The 24,873-nt window shown below is 40.7% G+C and overlaps 1 protein-coding gene across 8 annotated transcripts in view; it reads left to right on the top strand.

Moving 5' to 3' along the window:
- Window positions 1-24,873, top strand: part of PICALM (phosphatidylinositol binding clathrin assembly protein) — a 64,693-nt gene that overhangs the window by 17,941 nt on the left and 21,879 nt on the right. For all 8 annotated transcript variants that reach the window (XM_079973716.1, XM_079973719.1, XM_079973713.1 and 5 more), the window contains exons 2-12: window positions 9,031-9,173; window positions 11,667-11,742; window positions 12,329-12,431; window positions 14,514-14,607; window positions 15,182-15,293; window positions 17,960-18,066; window positions 19,826-19,867; window positions 20,528-20,613; window positions 21,640-21,763; window positions 22,480-22,616; window positions 24,135-24,235. In XM_079973716.1, coding sequence (XP_079829842.1) covers window positions 9,031-9,173; window positions 11,667-11,742; window positions 12,329-12,431; window positions 14,514-14,607; window positions 15,182-15,293; window positions 17,960-18,066; window positions 19,826-19,867; window positions 20,528-20,613; window positions 21,640-21,763; window positions 22,480-22,616; window positions 24,135-24,235 — 1,125 coding nt within the window. The remainder of the gene's footprint in view (window positions 1-9,030; window positions 9,174-11,666; window positions 11,743-12,328; window positions 12,432-14,513; window positions 14,608-15,181; window positions 15,294-17,959; window positions 18,067-19,825; window positions 19,868-20,527; window positions 20,614-21,639; window positions 21,764-22,479; window positions 22,617-24,134; window positions 24,236-24,873) is intronic.

Below are 24,873 nucleotides of genomic sequence, written 5' to 3'. Positions count from 1 at the left end.
CCTACTTGGAGTTAAATACCATCTGTGAATCATGTTCAGGTAGTTCTCCTTCAAAGAATAACATGCTATAAATTTAAAGTCGCTTTTCCAAAGTTTCTCCCAGAGGTTAAAATCTATATTGTGTCCTATATCTATCAGAACTGTGACAAATTCCTATCCTACTTTCACTGGCTAATACACAAGGATACTACTTTGTTTAAAGAAAAACAGTCTGGTCTAGGATAATTGTATGATAATTCCTTGCCCTAGACTCTGTCTTGTACCAAATAAAATTAAACACACAAGCTCTAGGCAGAGCACATCTTTTACGACAAGCCAATCTGAATTCTTTGTTAGATTGGCAGTATGCACCCGCTCTTGTAAGAACAAGTTTTTGTTCCAAGAAGTACATGTTATAAACAACTGCCTTGTTCTAGTTAGGATCTTGGGCATTTCCATTTATTTTTAAAATGGGATGGCAGAAAAGGTTAAAGAACTCTTATAAAGAGTTAAAGAGCTCTTTATAAAGGTTAAAGAGCTCTTATAGTTTCTGTAAGGTAGACTGAGGGTATATCTTGTGTAGACTGTAAGGTAGACTGTAAGGTAAGACTGAGGGTATATCTTGTGTTCCCTGTCAGAAGGAGGTAGACAAGGTTTATTTTGATTTTAAACTAACACATGTGAAATTTGCAATGTAAGGTTCAAGCCAGCTTGCTCCCACCTCATTCTGCAGGGTGTCTAGCTCATTTGCTTGAGTAAAATATAGTGAAAGCTCAGATTAGAACTCCTTTGTTATATCCCAGATGCACCCAGGATATAGAAAAAGCTAAAGGTATGTAGACATATTTATAATAAACTGGAAGAGAACAATATTTTTCTCTTGGTGCTTATCTGTAAGAACATGAAGTCCTACTGCATTGGCAAAGTCCATCTAGCTTGACGTTCTGCTTCCAACAGTGAGTAATAGGATGCCTCCAGGAAGCTCAAGCGGAGCATGCAGTCAAAAGCTGTCCCTCACTGCTGTCTCTCTTTCCTCTGAATGTGGAAGGTTCCATTTAGCCATCATGGCAATAGCGGTGGATATTTAGTATACTGTTCCATAAAGCCACCTTCGATAATGTCAGCATTATAGACACATAATGCTTGACGTTTTACGTGGCATGCTGGGCTGACCAAGTCCTGGATTGTGTTTAGAGTGTTGTAGCCCAGCTATCCATGTGTCATTAAAGCATTAACTGCATCTGGCTTAGGGAACCAGATCCTTATCCACCCCACACACCCATGGGCCAACTTTGGCAGGTGATGAGGCCACCCTCATCACCTGACATCATGATAGCATCAAGTGGCTGATAGATGGGAAGTCCTACCCACCTGTCAAAGTTGATCTGCGGAGGAGTGAAGTTTGCTTCACCAGCACATTCCCCAGGCGGAAAGCCTCATGAAGCAGCACCCATCAGGATTGAACTCTCCGCTCAGTGGCAGATGAATGAAGAGTTCAGACCTGCTGGCTGCAGAGATCTACTTTCCCAGTGTCTTCCCTGCAAGGATTGAATTAGCAAAGCACACACTAGCAAGATTGTATTTTGTTCACAAACTGGTGATAGAGGGATTAGTCCTGTTGATTGCAGGTCTGTGTCACTGGTGCCTTTCCCACAAGGAATGCATTGGTGAAGCAACACCCAGCAGAATTGAATCCTGCCATCAGCTAATGTCTCCCACTGGTTGTGGTTTCGGGAAAGTGGCCTCCCACACCTACATTAAAATATTATAGCAAACTGTCAGTGGCATACGAAATATATGAAAGCTTAAACCCAGAACAAACTTGGTTGGTCTCTAAGGTGCTACTGGACAATTTTTTTATTTTTTTATTTATTTATGTTGACTGCATCAGACCAACACGGCTACCTACCTGTGTCAGTGGCATAGTGTAACGTTGGAAAGTGTCAATCACTTCTCCTACCTTGGCTATTACCTTTCCACATTGATGCTGAAATTCAGCATTGCCTGAGCTCTGTGAGTGCAGCTTTCTCCCAATTGAAGTGCAGAGTGTTTGAGAACCAGAACACCTGCAGGGAAACCAAAATGCTTGTTTACAAAACTATTGTACTACCAACCTTACTGTATGCATGTAAAACATGGACCACTTATAAACACTATCTCCAACTTCTCGAAAGATTCCATCAACGGTGTCTCCAGAATATTTTACATATCGCTTGGGAAGAAAGGCAAACGAATGCCAGTGTACTGGAAGAAGCAAAGATCACCAGTGTCAAATCTTTAACATCAATTTCTTTCTCCAGAATATTTTACATATCGCTTGGGAAGAAAGGCAAACGAATGCCAGTGTACTGGAAGAAGCAAAGATCACCAGTGTCAAAGCAATGATTCTTTAACATCAATTTCTTTGGACTAGTTGTGTGCGAATGCCTGATCATAGTCTTCCAAAGCAACTACTCTATTCCAAACTTAAAAATGGAAAGCGTAATGCTCGTAGTCAACAAGAGGCTTATAGACTCTCTCAAGGCAAATCTAAAAAAAAAGTAATATAAACTCCAACAATTGGAAAACACTGGCCTGTGAGCACTCCAATTAGAGAAGAGTCTTTACCAAAGGTGTCATGGACTTTAAAGATGCTCAAACTCAGGACAAAAGGGAGAAATGTGGTAAGAGGAAGGCACGTTTGGCAAACCCTCACCATGTTAAACTGCTGCCTGGAAACCTATGTCCCCACTGTGGAAGGATGTGTGGATCCAGAATTGGCCTTCACAGGCTCACTGTTCATGGTGACAATCTTACTCTGCTATCAGGGATCACGGAAGAAGTACCTTAAACTGGACCACTGTGCTTGTGTCTGCAGCTGAATACCTTTAGTGAAAGATGTTACTATTTTTTTAAAAAAATAATATTTATTAAAGTTTCAAAAAAGTTACAAGAATAAAAAAAGAAAAGAAAAAGAAACAAAAAATACAAAATACAAAAAAGTAAAAACAATTAAAAACAAATCAACCTTTCCATATCTTGACTTTCATTTACTTGTTTCCCTGACCACCTCACACCTCCCTTTTTTGTATTCTAGTTCAATTAGTTATTTCAGCAAATCCTTTCACTATTTAAAAGACTTTAGATAAGCATGTGTTTGCTTCACATGTATTTCCTGGGACTTTCCACATCTCACAGCAGAGCTAAGGGACCTACCTAACTTTCAGGGCGGTAACAGTACGGTAAAAGTTTTCCCCTTCGTGGGTTTGAAGCAGAATGGTATTGGGACATGAAATTTAAAAAATGCTCCCTGGTTATAAAGGTAAAGGTAAAGGAACCCCTGACCATTAGGTCCAGTCGTGGCTAACTCTGGGGTGGCGGCGCTCATCTCGCTTTATTGGCCAAGGGAGCCGGCATACAGCTTCCGGGTCATGTGGTCAGCATGACTAAGCCGCTTCTGGCAAACCAGAGCAGCGCATGGAAACGCTGTTTACCTTCCTGCCAGAGCGGTACCTATTTATCTACTTGCACTTTGACGTGCTTTCAACCTGCTAGGTTGGCAGGAGCAGGGACCGAGCTACGGGAGCTCACCCCGTCATTGCGGGGATTTGAAACGGCGAGCTTCTGATCGGCATGTCCTAGGCTCTGTGGTTCAACCCGCAGCGCCACCCGCGTCCCCTGGTGATACTGAAGCTTAAATTAGTTGGAAGATGGAAGTAATGAGTTTCTGAAGGGTCTACATATAAATACTGAGACAACGTTATGGATCTTAAAATTTTGGGGGTTGTTAGGTACTTTTTCTTAGTGGAGGAGCACTTAGTCAATTGGGCTTCGTAACACAGAGAGATTGGCAAGTACACTTGTTTCCTGTTCCCTCATCAGCACTCCCAGTTAGGTCCTGTGGAAAACATGCTAAGGAAACTTGGAAATAAACAGAAAGGGGGACTTTCATCACTCCCAGGCAATTCCCTGGATGATCCTTGCTTGTCTCCTTTTAGAAAAAGTACACGGAGAAGGCAACTCCAGTCTTGCTCAAAATAGTCAAGTTTTTGTTTCACAAAATTATAGTGGAAAGGCTTTGAAGGAAGGCTGTTCTACACTCTTGTTCTACACTGTTCTATACTTTGCTTGGTGAGGAGGCAGGAACGTGTTTTTTGTTTCTACCAGTCTTGTGTAGGTGTTGCCCTTTGGACAGTTGCATCTCTTAAATTACTTACGTGGCTAATTATCCCCCACAGAGATGAAATAATGGCCTGATAAAGATCAAGGTGAAACCAATTTGATAAGGCTATAAAGTTCAAAGGGCCACATAAAAAGGTAGACAGGTATGGACTATGTCTTACTGTTCCCCACCCTTTTTATGGTATTAATGTTCCTTTACCTCACAGTATGTAAAGTTATGCATAGGGTTTATTACGTCCTGATAATTTCAGGTCAGTTGTCAAATGAAGTAAAATGTGAAGTTAAACATCAAATTCTCTAATTCTTGTCGGGTCACTCCCCTTAATTTGTGTGTGATGTTTCTGTCTGCAGCTTTAGGGACTAGAAACATGATTTTTAATTGAAGTTGTGAGACTCGGAAGTCTGAATTCAGCAGAAGAGAGGCAGGAAGTTGGCTTTGTAAAGGAGAGTTTGGGGGTGCTGGACTAGATAGGGCTCTGGTCTGATCTAGCACAGGTCTTACATTCTTAGAGCCCCATAAGTGGTTTTTTTATGGTGGGGAAGGTGAGTCAGTGAGTGAGGAACTTAACAAGCTGGAGGAAAGTGGAGCTCAGTTGCTGCCCTTTGGGTCAGTCCCTGGAGCTGTTGTGCAGATCTTGCTATCTGTTTTTGAGATGCACTAAATACATGTGACATGCTGCAGTTTCTATTAAAACAGGGCATCTTGGTTTTACAGTGGTACCTTAGGTTAAGAACCTACCCGTATTTTTCGCTCTATAACATGCACCCGACCATAACACGCATGTAGTTTTTAGAGGAGGAAAATCCGTAGGCATGCCACCCGTAGGCATTCCCTCCATAACACGCACAGACATTTCCCCTTACTTTTTAGGAGGAAAAACGTGAGTGTTATGGTGCAAAAAATACGGTAATTCGTTCCGGAGGTCTGTTCTTAACCGAATACTTTTTGTATGTCCTGTGAAAATACCTCCAAGCAGCAAATTGGCATGGGCCATTTGTTCAAAGGGACCCAAATTTCTCCTCTCCTCTTTTGTACTTACGGTAAATATCTTGGTCTTTTAAAACTATTCTTTTGCCAGTGCTAGCTCCTTAGTGTTTTGCTCTTTGAATAGCTTATTACTTAAGCATGATACATTTTTTGTTATATGTTAAATATGGTTGAACTGAAGCTTGAACTTCATATTATGTTTGATTCTACCTCCAAAAACTGTACCCCTGTATCAAATTTCTCCTGTGGAACATTGCATAACTTATCTGTATCAGGATATTGTGCATCTGTATCAGGATATTGTGTTTTGCATTTTCCTGCCCAGTATATCATTGGCTGAGGTAAACCTTTGAGATATCACAACACTGCTAGGTGTGCTGAATCATTATAGGGTAGAAGCGCAAAAAGAACTTCACGTGGATATACTGCCCTATACTGAACTTATCTTGAAAACTGTTTTTAGTCTTTGTACTAGCCCTACAGCATTGTAGAGTTTCCTTATGTTCAGAAGTCATTGAATCCTTTCTGAACAGGTGTGAAAGACCAAATGCTATGTGTGCTCTTTTTAGTTAAATTTCCACAATGCCCATCAAACCTTATGAGCTCTTGACATGTCCAGATGTGGTGTGGGGAGGGGGGCTTCTTTCCCAGAGAATGGTAGATTGGAGACTTAAAAATGCTTCCAGATTATTGGATATGAATGAGAACATTGTATGAAGTGAAACTTGGAGGCGGCAATGAAAACACAGAAAATATGCAGACACTGGGCACAAAACTAATAGTTTTGGCATGTGTTTGGTCTGCAGCTTGCTTTTGTAGGTGTGAATGATGTAAGCCCCAACCTAAAGTTGAATCCAGAGAGCTTTGTGTTTCCTTTCCTATTTTACAAACCCTCGTCTTGAACCAGCACATAAGTAACACTCTCCATATGGCCAAAACTTTAAAGGTCTTTGGAAGCTAGGTGTTTATAGCCCCTTGAGTCTTGAACAAAACCTACAGAATAGTGCATCTTTATATAAAGCTGAACAGTGGTTGGATTTGTTACAAGTTACTTCAGTTGACAGCAACTGGAAGCTACCATTTTAATCATGAAAGTTGGAGGCAGGAAACTATTTGGGCTGCTAAGGAAACAGTGAATACTACATCAATGAGTATTTTAAAGTCTTTATTTCTAAGACTCCATTTACAGAAGCTTCAGGCAAGAAGAAAACCAAGGGTTGGCTTCTGTGTATTTTTTCCTGTAGACTGTTTTGCTGTCTTCTCCCCTTGCCTCCTCTGTTCCCTTCTTCCTGGGCTCTCTAACATTAAAACCATTAAACTAAATCTTGGCAGCCCGGCTAGGTTAGATGACTGTAATGCTGCTTTAACATTTTTAATCTGCTAAATCGCTTAAGTATTTCTATGGCTGCCAAAGTCTCTAACTTTGAAGAAAGCATTGGTGTTGAGCTTTATTCTTGCTAATGGTCAAAGTCTTTGGCTGGCTTTTGTTTTCCTTGTTTCTGTTTTATTTTGAAGGGAGAAAAGTTGGGTTCTCACATGATTCCAGCACCCATGAGTAAATTTAAGCTACTTCTCACATTAGGCATGTATTAATATTTGGAACATAGTATTGCATTCAGTGCTTGCATATGGAAGAGTTTAGTTTGAAGTGGCCCTAGCGGTATACAGATAGGGTTCCAAACATGACTCATTTTATGCAGCACTTCAGTGAGGAACTAGAATTGCATTTTTTTTAAAGGAAAGTTGCTGCTTGTGAAACTGTTGGAAAAGCTACTTTGGTGCCATTCAGATGTTACTTTCCCCCCCAATGGTACTTAGGGTGAAATTTGCAGTGGCTTTGGGTCCACAAAGAATGCAAAATTGGATAAGGTTTTTGCCATTTTCTGCTGTGGGGAAGGAAGCATGATCATCAAAGGCAACTTCCCAGTCTTTCTGATGGTACAATCTGTCTGAAAATAAACAAATGACCTGCTTGCTATGTCTCTAGCCTGTTGAGTCTGCTTTGTCTTCTTATTCCTCCTTCAAGTCCTTTAACATGGCTAAATTCCTCTTGAGTTGCATACTTGTGGCTTGGAGCAATTGGCCTTGCTATCACTCGGTCTCCAGAAATCAAGTGTGTGTGTGTGTGTGCGTGCGCGTGCGCACACACACACACACACACACACACTGATATAGTCAACAAGCCTACTTTGGCTGTATTAGCAGAACTATTGGAGTAGCATATTGTAGGGCAGGGAGGACTAGTACAAACTGGCTTTCACAAAATAACCATTTTGATTTTCAAACTGCTGTGGCTTCATGCATGAAAGACAATCTTACTTGGCTACGAGTGATCGCCAAAGAAGAATGTAAAATTTTCCATGTACAGCTGTCTTTTGGACCTGGTAGTTCAGTAACATGTGTTAACTACTACTGTGTATACTACAGGCTTTGCTCAAAATGTGTTTAGGAACTGTAGCTGGTGCCAAATGTTGCTGCCCTGTTTTATTAACATGGTCAGATTGTAAAGTTAAGTACGCTGGTTTTGGTTTAGATATCTGATTACTACATGTAAAGCTCTAGAATAGATGGTCTAAGTACAGTAAATTTGAGTCTTCTCTCATACGAAACCCCATGATTAAAGTCTTAAGAACCTTTACTTGGGGTTCTGTATAACCATGAAAATAGATCTGTGGGCACATGGAACAGCCCCTGTTTATGGCATGCACTTGATAAACTTCTTCAGGCTACATCACTTTGCAGTTAAGACATCAGTAAGAACTTTTCTTGTTGGCTATATTGGGGACAGGTCTGGGTGGATTCTTGTGTGAGAAGAACAAACTGCCACCTCTAGAGGTGTCAGTGTGGGTCTTCTGCATTTTATACTCTGTTTTCATGAATGTCATGTGCTATTTCTGTTGGCATACGTTTAAAAGACTGTTTCAATAGAGATGTTAATGAATTTCATATGTTAATTTTGCACTGTATGACGAGTAATTGCTTTTTGCTGTAGCTACCACCCATCAGTTTCACCCATCAGTGTGGTGAGGATGAATAGAAACTGTTCTGCATGCTGTTCATAAGTTTTGTTAAACTTTTGTCTCCACCCCCTCTTCTTCTGAACAAAAAGCTTCCAGTGCATACCTCATTCTAAAGTCTTAGTTACCTGCTTCATTTTCTCTCCCCGCCCTAAACTGTTGCTATCCTTCAGGGAATCTGAGGAACCTTGTGCATTTGCCATGGGATCATTGCATTGTGCAGAGGATACTGGGGCATATGCTCCAGAGTGTACTGTTACTCTTGGGTCTCAGTCTCCCTGCATCATCTGAAGGTGCCCTGGAAATCCCACACCAAATGAGCAGCTGTGTTCACATGTCATAGAAAGCCATAAACTGTGACTTACTACGACATAGCAGCTTGCTAGTGCACACTGCTGAATCACTCCTGTTGCTTTCTTCCCTTTAAGCTGGGAACAAGAAACTGCACACCCTGGTTTAGTGTGACTATTGGAACCCAGTCCTTTTTGTCTTTCTCACCAAACAAACCAGGTTAAACCAAAATTTGTTACTGACTTAGCAGTTCTGGTTTGTTTGCGAGAACAAACATGGTTTGGTTGTATGCTATTTTTGTAAGTTGCTTTGAGTTTTCGTAAAAAGACTAATCAGTTTAATAAATAATAATATAATAATAATGAGCCTTGGTTGACACATCACTCTAAGCCAGGGCTCATGGTTTATGGCTCCCAGCTTGATGAAGGGAGTAATTCAGCAGTGTATAGTAGTGGGCTTCTGCTCCATAGCAAATCAGTTTATGACTTAACGTGATGTGCAAATGCAGCCAGTAGTCCATAGAATTCTCTCCTCACTCATTGAATGGAACCTGTTGCTGTTTTAAATATCAATGAGAATTTCTTTGTGTTGCAGATTTAATACAGTGCACAAATGAGATGAACGTAAATATCCCACAGTTGGCGGACAGCTTGTTCGAAAGGACAATGAACAGTAGCTGGGTGGTGGTATTCAAGTCACTCATCACAACACACCATCTAATGGTGTACGGAAATGAGGTAACTTATTACTGCAGATCACTCATACATTAGAGAATTGGCTTATTCAGTGCAACCTGGCTTTTTGCCCTGCATTGGGGATAATGAATGGTATTTAAAAACAGCCTGAGGCTTAACTAATGCATGTTCCCTGGCAAAAATTGTGAAAGCATATTTGGATGATCTTGATCACTTACATGCCATAAATAAGTTTGTAAGTGTCTCTGAAACAGGGATTGGTAACCTGTATTCCTCAGGACTTCAGCTCAGATTAACTGCATCTAGCATGGCCAGTGGTTAGGGATCTGGTCGAAAGACATTGAGGATATAGATCAAGTGTGAACAACTTGATCTATACTATTTGTGAAAATTGTTAGTGTTAATTTTGTCTACAGCTATAGAATTGAACTATAGAAAATTCAAAAAGGGTGGGAACAAGTAATAGGGGCAGTTTAGAAATAATCAGCTTGCAATAATTTCTGAGGAGTAATGTTACTTTTTGCATTCCACAGTCTTCCTTAGGTTCCACATCTCAAAACAGGTTTTTTGTTTTGTTTTGGTTAAATATATATCACCCCTTCAGTAAAACTACTAACACATTTGCTCAGTTGTGCATTTCTATAATGCATGTGGTCAGTCATAACTTGGGAGAATGCTGAGGATAGTGTTTGAACATGAATGATTATTTTTTAATTTTTCTGGCTACATATTGCCTGAATTCATTTATATCACAGAACCATAATCCTTCCTGTTGAAGGGGGAGGGGAGAAGAAGTAGGGCATTTTGCAGAACAATGGTGCCACATCACCATGTGAAATACATTCACGATCTCATTCTTAAAACACTTCCTTACCTCATACTATGCTATTACAAAAGTTTTATTTATACTGCTCAGTTCATGTATTTGGCATTGATGAGGGTGTAACCAGAGAAGGAAACGGCACTTGTGGGCTGGCTGACGAATGAATGGGGCTAATATGAGTCATTTGAAGTCTGCATCATTTACCACATGGTTAAATTGTTTACTGGCTAAATGTCACCACTGCATGTAAGTTCATTCACTGTTCAGAGTAGGTCATAGTTGTAGTGATCCAGTCTTCTTGTCCAAATGGGATTCAATGTGTGCTAGAATATATATTTATCTTAATATAGTCTTTTGCTGCTTTTTACACCAGTGCTTCCAAGTGACTTATAGGACGACACACAAAAATACAACAAGAAGAAAAATATAAAAACAGCAGTAAAACAAGACCTAAAATGCTCACCCAGTATATACTGGGGGCTGTGCTCCAGCTTGCATTGCTCACCAAACTCCGCACTCCCCTTTAAATCTTACCAATCCCCAGGCTGAATGAAGGGTTGCAGCCATGAGAAAGATGGATGGTCTTCCTTTGTCCACCTTGGGTGTTTCTTCATGTCTGTGTAGTCAGTCATTATAGGGCTCAGGCAAAGGAACAAGGGGCGGGGTGTGTGCATTAAGGGCAGCCTTGGAACTCTGGGGATGTTGCTTTTGGCCCTGTTGCTTCTCCTGAGGGGTGTTCCTTTATCCTGCATGCTGCTGACTTATCTGCAATGCCTGGTATGTGGTGCAGGAGATAGCAGTGGAACCACATGCTGGCTGGCTGCCACTTCTGGCCATTTCCCCCATTGCTACAGTGCTGCTCTTGCATCCTGATCAGCTGCTTGGGATGTGGAAGCAGCAGATGATCTCCAGGCTGGCTGGGGATGAAGAAGATGGCCAGTAGCAGTGACAACCAGCCTTGGACTGTGGATCCTTTGGGTAGACACCGCAGAGCTGGCAGGCAGTGGAGCCAGCAGAGCAGGGTGGCTGATGCATCCTGTTCCGGCTGTTTGTCTGCAGCTCAACTGGGCTGCCCACTCGCTGCCTCTCATCACTCTATACTTCATATTGCCACTTGCTGTGACCAAGCAAACTGCAGCATGATGACACTGTTACAAGATAAATATAATAAAATGAAAGAGAGCACACTATGCCCACCCCGATTAAAAGGATGAGCACAAAAATATTTGTATTCAGAACCCGCCTTACATTTCTTGAGACTGCATGCACTGTGGTATGACTTAACAAGGTGAATACCTATTTTTTACTTCCAGGATGGTATTCCTGTCTAAATAGCTCTAGCTCATCAACTCGGTTAGTTCAGTTTAAAAAGCAGGCATTTGAAGTGCCTTTGTATCTGTGTGTGAGAGGCCAGCATGGGAACTGCTCTGGTTTGCTTATTTGGATTGGACAATTTTAGAAGATTTCTCTTCTGTACTCACCACATCACAGCTGAATCAATTCAGACAGTACACCAAACTGTAGTTTTGAGACCCAAACTGTGCTTGCTGGGCTAATGAAAGCTGTAGTTCCAAAACTTGGAGGGTATCAGATTGGGGAAGCCTGGCTTATAGGCATTCTGACCTAGGTCACTCTATGTTAATGATAAGATACACAGAAAGAGCTACGTACAATTCCAGTCAAATAATCCAATGTCTTTTTATCCCTTCTAGCGTTTTATCCAGTATCTGGCTTCCAGGAACACATTGTTTAACTTGAGCAATTTCTTGGACAAAAGTGGATTGCAAGGTAAATCATTTGGTTTGTTTCAAGTGAGTCATGACATCCTTGAAGGTGTCTTTATAGCAGTAACATTGCTTCATGACTCAGTTATCATTCTGAAAAGTGTAACCCTTCTGGTGGAGACCTCTCCCAAGTGCTTAAAAGATATTTGAACTTCTCTATATTCTACAACCGTCTGCAGTTGAATAGTAAAATGTCCACATTCCCCCCCCCCCGAATTAACATTCATAAGGAAATTCATTAACATTCATAAGGAAATAACAAGATAACACAGACATCAGCTTTAGTATGCAGCTAATGAAGCTGGCCCATAAAATGATTTCTACAGTTAGAGAGTGAGATGTACAATTTCTAATTTAGTCAAAGGAGAAATGTGGGAGAAGAGGAAGCTCAGGGCATGTCTTGGTCTAAAATCACTTGTATATGGAAATCTGTGCTTTTAATTTATTTGATTCTCACAGTAAGTTAGATATATTTGTCCATAGGGTCCAAATGATGATCCTGTGAATTTAAATTGTTACGTTCTTAATGTTTAGCCATAAGCGTTCATGCAAAACAGGGAGCTAATTTGTTTTGTCTTTCTCTTCTTTAGGGTATGATATGTCCACATTTATCAGAAGATATAGCAGGTATTTGAATGAAAAAGCTGTTTCCTACAGACAAGTAGCTTTTGATTTCACAAAAGTAAAAAGAGGGTAAGGATTACATTGTCTGGAATAAATTTATTTTAAGGTGTAGCTTGCCGTTTATAGCTTCTGTTCTAATTACTCATAAGTTTCCTTAAATGTAAAAATGGAACTTCAAACGAGTAATTGACCTCTAGAAGGTTAAGTCTTGCTACCAATGGAACCAGGATCTGTTTTTACACCACTGTGCTTTGTGTTCCAGCTAGGTAAGGATTTGGTTCCCAGGTGTTTTTTATTCGTATGTTTTTTAATTAGAAGGCTGTGTGCATGTGTGTGTGCTTTTGGGAAAGGAAGAACTTTGCAGATCAGAGGGTTGATGTAGCGTTGCTCTAAATAACTGCAGTGAGTTCTGCAACTTCCACAAAACACATTTTGTTGAAACAGTCATATTAAATTTGACAATTAAAAGTGCCAAGTGATGAGCAAGTTTAATTAATAAGTAATTCTGGACTTGAAGTTGGCAGCTCAGTTTTTTTTTAATTTTATTTTTAAGCTGGCAGCAAGGGCTTTTAAGTTGATGAAGGCTGAGAAAGGAAGGCAGTCCTCGAAAATAATTTTGGATATTGTCAGGGAAGAGATATAAAATTCTTAAAACTCAAAAGTATGTACTGGAGGGAGTCAGCACTATGGAGCGTATTTGAGTGAGCTTTTAAATGCTGGTGTTTTGTCAAGTAGTCTGGGAGAAGAGACATTCCAAAAGCTCTTCCCCAGTAGAATCTGCATTTCCATAGAAGTTCAGCCCTTTGCTCCCATCCCTGTGCCTTGTGCTATCAGGCTTTTATCCTGTCTCTGCCAGCCCTGTGTCTGTAATCACTTGTGATTGCAGCCAACTATGTGACTAGTTCTACACACCCAAGGAAGCTTTAGATTTGTGTTATAACAGCAATGCTCTGTGCTGCGTGTCAAATTTCTTTTGAAACTTTGGAAAGTTTAAAAGGCAGTATGTGATATGAACGTAAGAGGCTTGCTGTGTCAGACCAGATGTCAATCTAGTCCATCATACTATTTGTTGCTTTATAGGAAGTTCATAAGCATTATTACTTAAGGGCAGAGTATATTTGAGGGGTTGAGAGGGACAGGAGGAGAAGTTCCTTTGCACAAGCAGAACAACTGACACAGTGATTTCATTGGACACCAGCTGATACAACATGTACTGAAAGTAATTCAAAGGTCTTGTGACTTCTGCGTTCTTTAAAATTTGAAAAGACTGACATTAAGAGTATAAAAAAATAGAAAGATCAGTTGAATTCTGCTTTGCCATTTTTGTACCTTTAATTGAGTCTAAAATGTTTAATAGTCATGGCACACCTTTAAAAACTTGACTGTGACACTTAGGAACTTGGATAGCTCTTGAATTACTCTCAACTTAGTAATGTTTCTCTTGCTGTTGATCTTCTTGCTTGCTTTCACAGCAAGTAGAGTCATAAAATCATAGAATCATAAAGCTGGAAGGGACACCAAGGGTCATTTAGTTCGACACCCCCCCCCCATGCAATACTTTTGAGTTTTAAGAATCTCAGCTAAAGCATTCATGACAGATGGTCATCCAACCACTGCTTAAAAACCTAGAGTAGGAGTGAGTTAAGTAGTTTAGCTCACAAATACAATCACTGTAGCATACGACTACACAATGATTTAAAATATTATAAAATGCCTTAAATATCTAAACATGAAGTTACCAATATCCAATAACTTAACATCCAAATGAAACTGCAAAGCTTGCCAGCATTAGCACTAAGCCCCTCTTCCCCCAAATCATTTACACCTAGAGTCAAAAGGCCAGAAATCCCATGGGAGTTCTCCTTGCAGGCCCACTCCCCCAACTCCTGGGGCTGGAAGTTGGGGCAAGACATCCCGTTTTCCCTGTTGTATTCAGACACATTCCATGGACTGGGCAGAGAGCGAGAGCTGGACACAGGCCTCCTATTATCCTTAGCGGTCTGGCCTATTGCTTTTGTGCATGCACGTGGGTTGCAGAGGCAGGAGAAAGGGGAGGGAAAAGAGCGGAACACCCTGTGTCAGCCATCTCTGTGTGCATCATGCCAAATATGTTTTGCTTACTGATGTGTTTCTCACTTCTCCTTTCTCTAGTGCTGACGGAGTCATGAGGACTATGAATACTGAGAAACTCCTAAAAACAGTACCAATAATACAAAACCAGATGGATGCACTTCTTGATTTCAACGTAAGTGTTTTAGTTATGGCATCAATAAAGGCTAGACCACCTAATCCTGGTTTCATAAAACACTACCTCTTAATGCCTTATAAATGCCCTGTTTATATTTCTGCCCTTTCTGGATAAAGGCAGTAAAAAAAAAAATGTTCAAATTTAGTCTCCTATGAGGAAGAAAATGTTTGGTTCTAATATGTGTTGGTGATGCAAGCGGTAATTTTTCTGAGTTGGCAAGCGCTAAATATCTTAAACTATATGTTCTCTTGGGAGCGATAGACAGATGTTCTGATAGGAACCGAGAGCACCAACTACAGGAGCAACTTTCCCCAGCACCTGCGTGGTAGTTGGGGGTCACTGGCACACCCCCTTGTCGTTTGGAAAGCCGCTTGCGTGTTTTTAAGACTTGTGCAACTGCTGCAGAGTTCCCAAAGCCAACGAGAGCCTTTATTTCACCAGGCTGTCATGTCACAAATTTATAGTGCACAATGTCAAAAGGCAAGACCGATCTTTTCCCTGCATACTGAAGACAGGAGATAGCCGTGGATGTTTTTTCAAATTGAACTAACTTCTTTCTTCTCACCGGCAGGTCAACAGCAATGAACTTACAAATGGTGTAATTAATGCTGCCTTCATGCTTCTCTTCAAAGATGCCATTAGACTCTTTGCAGCGTATAATGAAGGGATTATTAACCTGTTGGGTAAATACTACTTTTTTTATATCTCTTCATTGTACTTAGTAGGCATGACAGTGATCTTTGTTTTGACTTCCTGCAAGACAATTTTAAACTGCCTTAAAGAGCTGCTTCTCTTTACATGTAAACAGAAATATGTAGGTGCCTAAATGCAAGCTAGTCTGGAGTATTTTTGGCATGAAAAATGACTTGCTTGAACTATAATTTTCTTGTCCAGCTACCACACAACCAATCTGCAAAGCTGACAATTTTCTCTTTGGATCTTAGGGAAGGTGACAATTTTGTTAACTAATTTAGCTTTTGGCACTCTCTCCTTAGGGCGGCTTTCATAAGTGGAATTTGTGGGTTGGAATACTTTACACTTCCTCATGGAGAGCTGCCATACCTCCAGAGGAGAGTGGAGCCGGCTAGGCATTCCTTTGTGCTTCTGAATAGGGTTTGTCCCACATACAATGTGAAGAGGAAATGCTGGAGTTGATACGGGAAAGTTAGTGTGTGGCAGTCATATATGCATTTGTACAAATAAACAATGAATCCTGTTAGGTATGGGTAGGCAACTCCTTTGTATGCTCCTGCTTCTCTTTAATGGCGTCCCAAGCAGCAGAAATATAGCAGCTGAAGCACTTAATCTTTGAAGGTAAAAATGTTTCACCTGAAGTATTTCCAGCTTTCAGGCTGCAGTTGAAAGGGACTGGGGCAGTCAACAAGAGCAACAATGGGAAAGAGCTATTTTCTTCGTGCTATAATTTGTGGGCTTCTCAGAGACAGTTGTTTAGCTGCTGTTGGAAATAGGATGCTAGGCTAGATGGACCTTTGGTTTGATTCGGCAGGGCTGTTCTTAGATTCTTCATGCAATGTATCTGCAATAAGATTAGTGCATGGTACGGTATGGCCCAGTTGTGCTATTATTATTATATTCACTTTGGTATACAGTATGTACCTACCTGCTAAATCTTTATGCATTGGGTTGTCCATACAGGAATGAAAGTTGAGCTACTTACTAGTACTTGGAAAGTTGAAGCTACTTACTAGTACTTGGTAGGCCACTGTGGTTCTCATGGATTGCTTATAACATGAATGGTTGCTGTAAAGTAAAATGAGGATTGTGGTGTAGCATGCAGCAGAACATGCTCATTCACAACATTAAAATAACTTTGGGATTTTTTTTTGGTTTATATTTTGTTGAGGAAAAATTTCCTAGTTTGCCTGTCACTTCTACACCATGTTGAATATTTAATTTCTATCTGAAATCATAATCATTGTGAGAGGGGGTGGTTATTGTTTTGTTTTAGTTTTATGTACTCTCTGGGTTTTTCCCACATTTTTATGCTGTGAATCACCCTGAGATATTTGGATAAAGCTTGGTATACTACTACTATACAACAAATGCTGTCAAACTCCTGCCAAATAGGTGAAAGTAAAAGTAAATAAATCCCAAAGTGTGTGGATGTAAATAAATAAACTTGATTGAGTTTAGTCTGTGAACACTGAAAATTTCATTCAGTAACTCCACAATTTTGACACTCACTAGATTTGCACAAGATTAATACCATTCCCTTCTGGCTGTTGACACCCTCTATTTTGTGCATTCACTGTAAAATAGATTTCTGGACTGAAGGAGTCACATTGCAATCACTTTTTGGTGTCTGGTTTTCTGCCTGCTCCAGGGAAATGGTCACCGTTAACAAAATCAGGCTTGAGTAAGAGGAGTTGTTCTTTAGTGCAAATTCTTAACATGCTGTCATAGAATCATAGAGTTGGAAGAGACCACAAGGGCCATCGAGTCCAACCCCCTGCCAAGCAGGAAACACCATCAGAGCACTCGTGACATATGGTTGTCAAGCCTCTGCTTAAAGACCTCCAAAGAAGGAGACTCCACCACACTCCTTGGCAGCAAATTCCACTGTCGAACAGCTCTTACTGTCAGGAAGTTCTTCCTAATGTTTAGGTGTTGTTCTTCAGTAATATGTCTAGAGTGACTTAAATACAGCCTTTGCAAATGCAGGGTTTTACTTTCTAACTATAACTATAGACTTATGATTCTAACTTTTACTTCAGTCTGAGAACTTGAGGCTTCCTACTATGTCTTACTTTGAAACTGCTGTTTCTGCACCTTATCTCCAGCTCTTGAGCCTAAACATAAACACATGACAGAGTGAAGAAGAGTTTGGTGAAGGGTGAAGATTATCCATTTGCTTGGCAAACACCTCTGATCTTTGTGACTGGTTTACTCATTTGGCTGGTTTGGATATTAGGGTGAGCCATAGCTGAGGTTGGCAAAAATGAACTTAGCCCAGGCTTGCACACTCACCCCCCTCCAAAAAAAGAAAAAGAAAAAACCAGCTTGGCTGCACTGAGAACTTTAGAAGCTTTTGCTTCAATTTCAGATTAACTGCAGTTTGTCATGCTGTCCAAGCTGGGGGTTTTTCACTAACCATCATTAATATTAACAACAGTTGAGGGTTTTGGGTGACACACCAAACTGCAATTAATAAAAAAAATAAGCTTCAAATCTTGTGGCTGCACCAGAGGAGGGGGTAATGTGCAAACCAAGGAGGTGGCTAGGGTAATTCTTGTAATGGTTTAGCATTTTGTTTAAATGACATCAGCACTATTAAACTGTAAACAAACACATTGATGACTCTTATTTTTTAAATTCTCTTATTTTGTAGAAAAATACTTTGACATGAAAAAGAATCAATGCAAAGAAGGCCTTGACATATATAAGAAGTTTCTGACTAGAATGACAAGGATTTCTGAGTTTCTCAAAGTTGCAGAGGTAAAACTTACTGGTCCATCCAGTTCTGCCATCATTCAAAATGACTAAATGCTATTAATGAGAGTTTTATGGAGATCAAATGGTGATCAATATTTTTGAGCTAGAATGCTTAAAGTGAGCTGAAGACCCATCCACTCTAAGTTAGGGTGCGGGGAGAATATTGGTTCATTCCGAACTGCCTAGGAGATTGATCATATGACACCAAGTAATGTGTGTGAATATCAGCCTTGTGGTGGTGTACAGCCAAGTATTTTGGGCTGTTACATATTGAATGAAAGGATGCACAAGTTTCATCCCTGCATGCCTTTCTTAGATAATTCCTCACATGGAAAAAAGTATACTCATGTTTTGGGGTAGAGAGTTGTTCCATCTTGCATTAACTTAATATGTGTAATGCTGTTTCTAAGCTTCAGTGACAATGAATGGGTTTTGAAGGGACAAATGGGATACTTAGGGAAGAAGAGGGTCTATATCAGGGGTTGTAAGCCCATAGTCCACCTCAGGCCCACAAAGCTGCTTGAAATGCTAGCCCACAGCATATTTGGTGGTAACTTTTCTCCTCCTGTGCCACCACTGTTAGCATGTCAAAGCACTCTAGAAACAGGAGGGAATACTCCTTCCTGTTTCTGCAGTGCTTTGACCTACTAGCAGTGTTGACGTGCAAAAGGATGAAACTTTAACCATTCCCACTTTTTGTTTTGGCTGTGCCCACTGCTGGCATGCAGCCCTTTAGAGGGTTGCCAACAATAAATGCTGCCCTCAGACCAAAGAAGGCTAGTCATTCCTGGACTATATCTATTGTGATATCCAGCTCTCCCCACCCCCTAAAAAAAACTCAAAAGCATTTGCTGGCAAGTGTTGTGTATGCATCCTCACATCAGCTGGGACAAGAAGTTGAGCTCGGAGCTCTCTCCCCTTCCCCGTAATAACACTGCAGATGGGGATAAAATGACCTTTCCACTTGCTTTTTTTCCTGGGCCCTCCTGCCTCCCATTGCCACAGCTGTAGAAGAAGCCCCAGCCTATTTCTGCAACTAAGGTGCAGTGCCTGGTGAGTTGGGTCACAGAGAATGTTTGTTCTGAGCTCAGTCTCACATGCACCCTCCGACACACACATTCAGCTCATTGCATTGGGGAAAGAATGAGTGGCAAAGGTTCTCATAAGTTCTCTGCCCTGCTGCCTGTTTCCTTCTGCAGTTCTTTGTAGGTTGCTCTTAATGTAAAGGGGCAGTCTTGATGGCAGCAGCAAAGGGGTGTGCACAAGCTTGCAATTTGACTAGGATTGTAGTTCCAAGCCGTCAGGAGTCCAAGAGGAAACCTGTTTTATTAGCATTAACTTTGCTTATTCCATTGCTGAAATAAACTGTATTGTAAACAAAAGGCCATTTGTAGTAACTCTGGTCAGGATAGATTTTGATCACTTATTCTTCAGAAAAGAGGCTCTTCATCCCCTTCTATATCATATGACACAAAAAGTGAAGGACTGCAGAGCTGGTAAAATCTCTATGCACGTGTTTTTGACAACATCATTAAAAATGACCTTGGCTGCTTTGGGTGTTATTGATATATACCGTTGACACACTAAAGTAAGCAAGTTTATATTTTTCTTTACAGTTTTTTTTCTTGAGTGATACGATCCTTCATAGTGTGTAGAACAGCCTTTTTTCCCTTTCATGTTACCTTCATTGTGCTTTCTTCATCCTGTCTTTAGCCAAACATGGTTAAGGCCTATATCTTATTAAATCTATTTGTTGTTACAGCAAGTGGGGATAGACAGAGGAGACATACCAGATCTTTCTCAGGTAGATGATTTTATGCATTTGTCATGCATGTCCGTTTGGCCTTTCATAATCAGAAGACCTTGGTGTAATCACTAATGCTTTAATTGGTTGTTACCATGTTCTTAAATTGGAGGGTTTTTTTTAAAAAAATGGGGTTTGAATCTGTTGTTGGTTCCATCGTCAGACTTCAGAACGTTTCTCAGTTGCTCTGTTTCAAAGCTAATGATCCTTGCTAAACTACTATACTTTGAAGCAGTAGGTTGCTAAATTTTAAATCAGTTTAAATTCTGTAATAGAGGTGCAGCTGTCTATATAAGCATTTGCACCCAAAATACTAATTCAGGTTGGCAAAGATTAATAGTGCATTAACATGTTTATGTGGCTTAGTAGCTGCTTTCAAGTTTTACCCTTGGAACATAGAGAGACTACTCATTCATGAATGTGCCATTTTTTCCTTGTGCTGTCCTTTTGTATTTCTCTTCAATGCATGCATGGTTGTTTTTTTTAAAATGAGCAATCTAGGGCCACATGTACCATGCAGCATTTTAAATAAAATTTTGGCGATGGTGCTGTTAAGAGCTGCTGCCTGTATTTACCTGCTTATTGTTGAATTCTTTGTGACTGGAGGACCTGACATTTTTTGCCTTTAATTTCTCAAAGGCTACTGATTTTCTTTTGTAGGCACCAAGCAGCCTTCTTGATGCATTGGAACAGCACTTAGCCTCCTTAGAAGGAAAGAAAATCAAAGACTCTACTGCTGCAAGCAGGCATGTTTTAAATTCTCCTTGTAGTTGGCACCATATGTTGGGCAATGCTTGAAGATTCCTCAAATATGCTTCACATGTGTCCTTATTTGTAACAATCGAAAGAATGTTACTTGTTCAGGTGTTCTTATCTGGGTGCAGTCATGGTAACACAACACCCTCTGTTATTTCCAAATTTGAACATTTCCTACGTGGCCATTTACGTTTTTCCAAACATCAAATATAAATGTAATAGGTGATGTAATTAACACCAGTTGATTTCAGCAAGTCTAAAGTGTAATGGTTTGAGTTTCAAGCTGGGACCTGGGAGACCAAGATTCAGCCAGGGTTCAAATCCCTGGGTGACCTTGACCAGTCAGTCTTTCAGCCTAACCTGCCTCACTGGGTTGCTAGCATAAGAAGAGGGAGGGAGAACCATGCAGGCCACCTTGAGCTCCTTGGAAGTCTTGCTGCATGACTTGGCTGGATGCAGCCTGCAACTGCTAGAAGAACTCAACCTGCTTATCTCTGCAAACCAACCACAACAGCAGTGCAGAAGGTTGTGGCAGCAGCTTTCTCTTGCCTTTGTCACCAATATAGCATTGGTCACACACTTTAAAATGAACTGATATAGCTTCTAGACTTCAGGACCAGTAAGGAAAATGCATGTGATCTAGGCTAGACCGAAGTGGTGTCTAACAGCACTATGTCATTTTATCTCTCAGAAGTCCTAGAGATTGTGTGCTGCTTTGACTTTCTGTTTGTACAATCAGGCCAAGTGGGCCACATTCCATTGTGAATAAACTGAATCCTGAAATAGACGGAGCATGGCTGACTTCAAGTGTTTCCATCAAATTGCCCTTCCGTCAAATATGTACAATCTGTACAGAAACACAGGCAAAATCTGCTTCCCAGGGTTAAGTCTACAAAAGAAAAAAGAGTCTTGTATGTTTATAGGTTGGAAAAAAACAAAGCGGAGCTCTGTTGAGCATCTTTCTCTGTTGTGTCGTCTGTATAACTGCCAGGTTTCCTTCTGTCAACTTTTCCTAGGGCTACCACTCTTTCCAATGCAGTCTCCTCCCTCGCAAGCACCGGCCTGTCGCTCACCAAAGTAGATGAAAGGGAAAAACAAGCCGCACTAGAGGAAGAGCAGGCACGTTTAAAAGCTTTAAAGGTGGGCATGATTTTTCCTTTGTACTGAGTGTGGTATATAGGCTGCCTAATGGTTGCACAGCAAGTATGAGGGACCTCAAAGCTCTCTGTCTAGCTCTGAACTCTGCCATCCCCTCCAGGTCACACCCTTCACTTGCCTTGCACTGCATCCTCCCCTATTGCTTGTGCTTTTGAATTATGATAATACCTCTTGCTTGCCTGGATAGAGGGAGCTGTATGTCTGACCACACTCACCACTGTATGGAAAAAGATTTCCCACCCTTAGTATATACAGTGTTCAAAGACGAAAAAGCAAGCTGTGTATATAAGACAGTGGATCACAGTTGACAAGGATGGCTTGTTCACATTCATTTAAAAGCTGCCTATGAATACTTGGGTGGTTGGAACAAGCTTTCTGTCTCTTAAAGTTGGTGTATATATATATATATATATATATATGAATGAAATTAGAAGTAGAATATAGAATTAATATAGAATTATTATTTTCAAAGCCTTTAGCCTGAATTTTTTGTGGTAGTGGACTACTGGGTCATACAGAGAACTGTTTATAAGAAAATGTAAAACCACAACAATGTACACTGTTGCTCATTTGTAGTTTGCCTGCCCCCTTTTAGAGGTCTTAATAGAGCTATTTGAGGGCTTTGTTCTGCTTAACTTTATCAGTTGCCTAAGCAAAAAAACCCTTTGTTTTTAAAAATTGTCTTTATTTCCCATCAGGAACAACGTCTAAAAGAACTTGCAAAGAAACCTCATAACTCCTTAACAACAGCCTCCTCTCCTGTATCTAATGCAGCAGGAAGCATAATGACTACACCAGCCATTGACATTTTTTCCACACCTAGTTCTTCAAACAGGTATGCCCTTGATGTATGTCAGAACTGCTCATAATTGGGGGGAAATGTTTCTAACCAGAGTACGTCCTTAAAATGAGACTGTTCTGTAGATTTTATTTATTGTGTAGCTCTTTGGCTTTGACATAAGCTAACCATAAGGTTTGTTTATCTAGTGCCAAGGGAGAATAAGCCAAACATCCTGGTTAAATGTATAAGAAAGGCAGTGATGCTTGAATTCTTAAGTATGCAGCTGCTCAGGACACTCTTGCCTTATCAGGAAAAAGTAGAACTATGGGGTTTTTTCAGTGGTCCAGAGCTACATCTTTTAACAGTGTCACAGCCTGCATGCAATACCTGGGCCTGTCAGTATAAACTGTCCTATGCAATTAAAGATCCTTAGGATTTAGGATTTTTTGTTTTTGTATTAAACAGGTTATGGGCAGGGATTAACAATATTCAGTGCACACTGCTGATCCAGCATTGATGATCTGCAAAAGTTTGAGATGCTCCATTGTGCAAACACACACGTATTCTCTAGATCAGTGCTTCTCAAGCTATCTGATGTGGTGGACCACCTCCAGTTCACCAGGGACTGGTACCATATTTGGTCCCTTTAGCTTCCCATCTAACCTGGGCTGTGGTGGTCACTGGGGATTGGCAGCTGATGGGTCATGGACTGGCACCAGTCCGTGGACCACCACTTTGAGTAGCACTGCTCTAAACTCTATAAAGCCTCTCAAAAAGATGTAAAACTGGAGCTTTAGTATGAAATTGATTGCAGTGAAAAGCATTGTGTGTTCTGGTGCCACATGGATACCATCACCAGCAATGCGGACTTGACCTATGAGCACTGCTTTGTTATAGAAGTGCTGGAGAAGAACAGTACAACAGTCAATGTACTGTTGATGCAGTCTGATACCCAGAATGGTTTGCGTGGTGGGACCTCACGAAATGACTGTGTGCACTGTTGCTTTGACTGTAAGCAGCAAAAATAAACATGATTTTAGCCCAACCAAATGAATGCTTCATTACATCTGCATTTCTGCAAACTGCAAAACTTGCAGCATAGCCTTTAAAAACAGAAGAATTATTGGCAAATGAAACCTCCTAAGTATCTGTGTGACTCTCCCACTTGTGCTATATATTCAATGCAACTAGTAGGAGCAATAAACCTGTGCTAGCATGTGAAGAACTACACAACTAATTTGATGAGCCCAGGGAGTCATTGTGCTTTTGTCACTCCAATGGTATGCCTCCCTCCTTCCAAATAATACCTTACAGCAGGCTGCCTTTGATACTGGAAAGAGATGGGGGTGGCTGCGGTTCCAAAAGGAAAAAGTCAATCCCTCTGGGCATGTTGATGCCTCCTTTTGATCCTGGCCTTGGATATCCAGTGAGCTAAATTCTGCCACATTTCATGCATGCACACACATTCCATTTAGGAAAACACTATGATAGTTTGAATAGCTTTGCTAAGTTTTATGAAAGAAAGGCAATGTTGCTCAAGTCTTTGATAGTTGCCCTCATCTGTTTCCATAGTACATCAAAGCTGCCAAATGACCTCCTTGATTTGCAGCCAACCTTTCATCCGTCTGTGCATCCTATATCCTCTGCGTCACAAGTAGGAGGGACCTGGGGAGGTAAGAAACTCACAGTTAAATCCCAGTTTTGGTTACTTCATAGTCACTCTTAACCATCAGTAATATTTCATAGACTCTTAAGCTTTCCTGCCTTGCTAAATTAGGTAAAAAGATTTTTTTTAAAAAATGTCTGGGACAGATAATTCTTCACACCGTATTTTGAAGGATTGGAAACAAAACATGGTGTATCATAGCGCATAGCTTAACTTCGTTTCCTGTTTAGCCCCAATCATAGTTGTATCTTTGTAGTCATTGTGAGTTATTGTGAGGCTTGATTTCAGGTAAGTCTGGACTATGGAGCGAAGTCCAGAGTACCAGAATGATTCACCTTTGCTCTGCAAACGCTAATTTGAAATGCTTGCAGGGCCATCTGATTTCCTGTAAAATCTTATGTGAACATCCCGGAGCTGGTGCATTGCACAGGCCTTGCCTCCAAAGGCAGACAGCTTAGAAGCTCCTTACATGCTGGGCCACCCCTGACACAAAAGAGGTCTCCACCTTCCTTGGATTTAACTTGCACAGTTTCAACAAGCCTGCCTTCATGTGTGTATGGCTAAAATCACACAAGTCAAACGTGCATAAGATGTGACCTACCATGTTGAACTTTTCAGTTGCTTAAGCCATTCAGATGTATTTAA

Source organism: Podarcis cretensis (assembly GCF_951804945.1).
Source record: "Podarcis cretensis genome assembly, chromosome: 4".
Lineage (NCBI taxonomy): Eukaryota > Metazoa > Chordata > Lepidosauria > Squamata > Lacertidae > Podarcis > Podarcis cretensis.
This window is presented reverse-complemented; position numbering and strand designations above follow the sequence as displayed.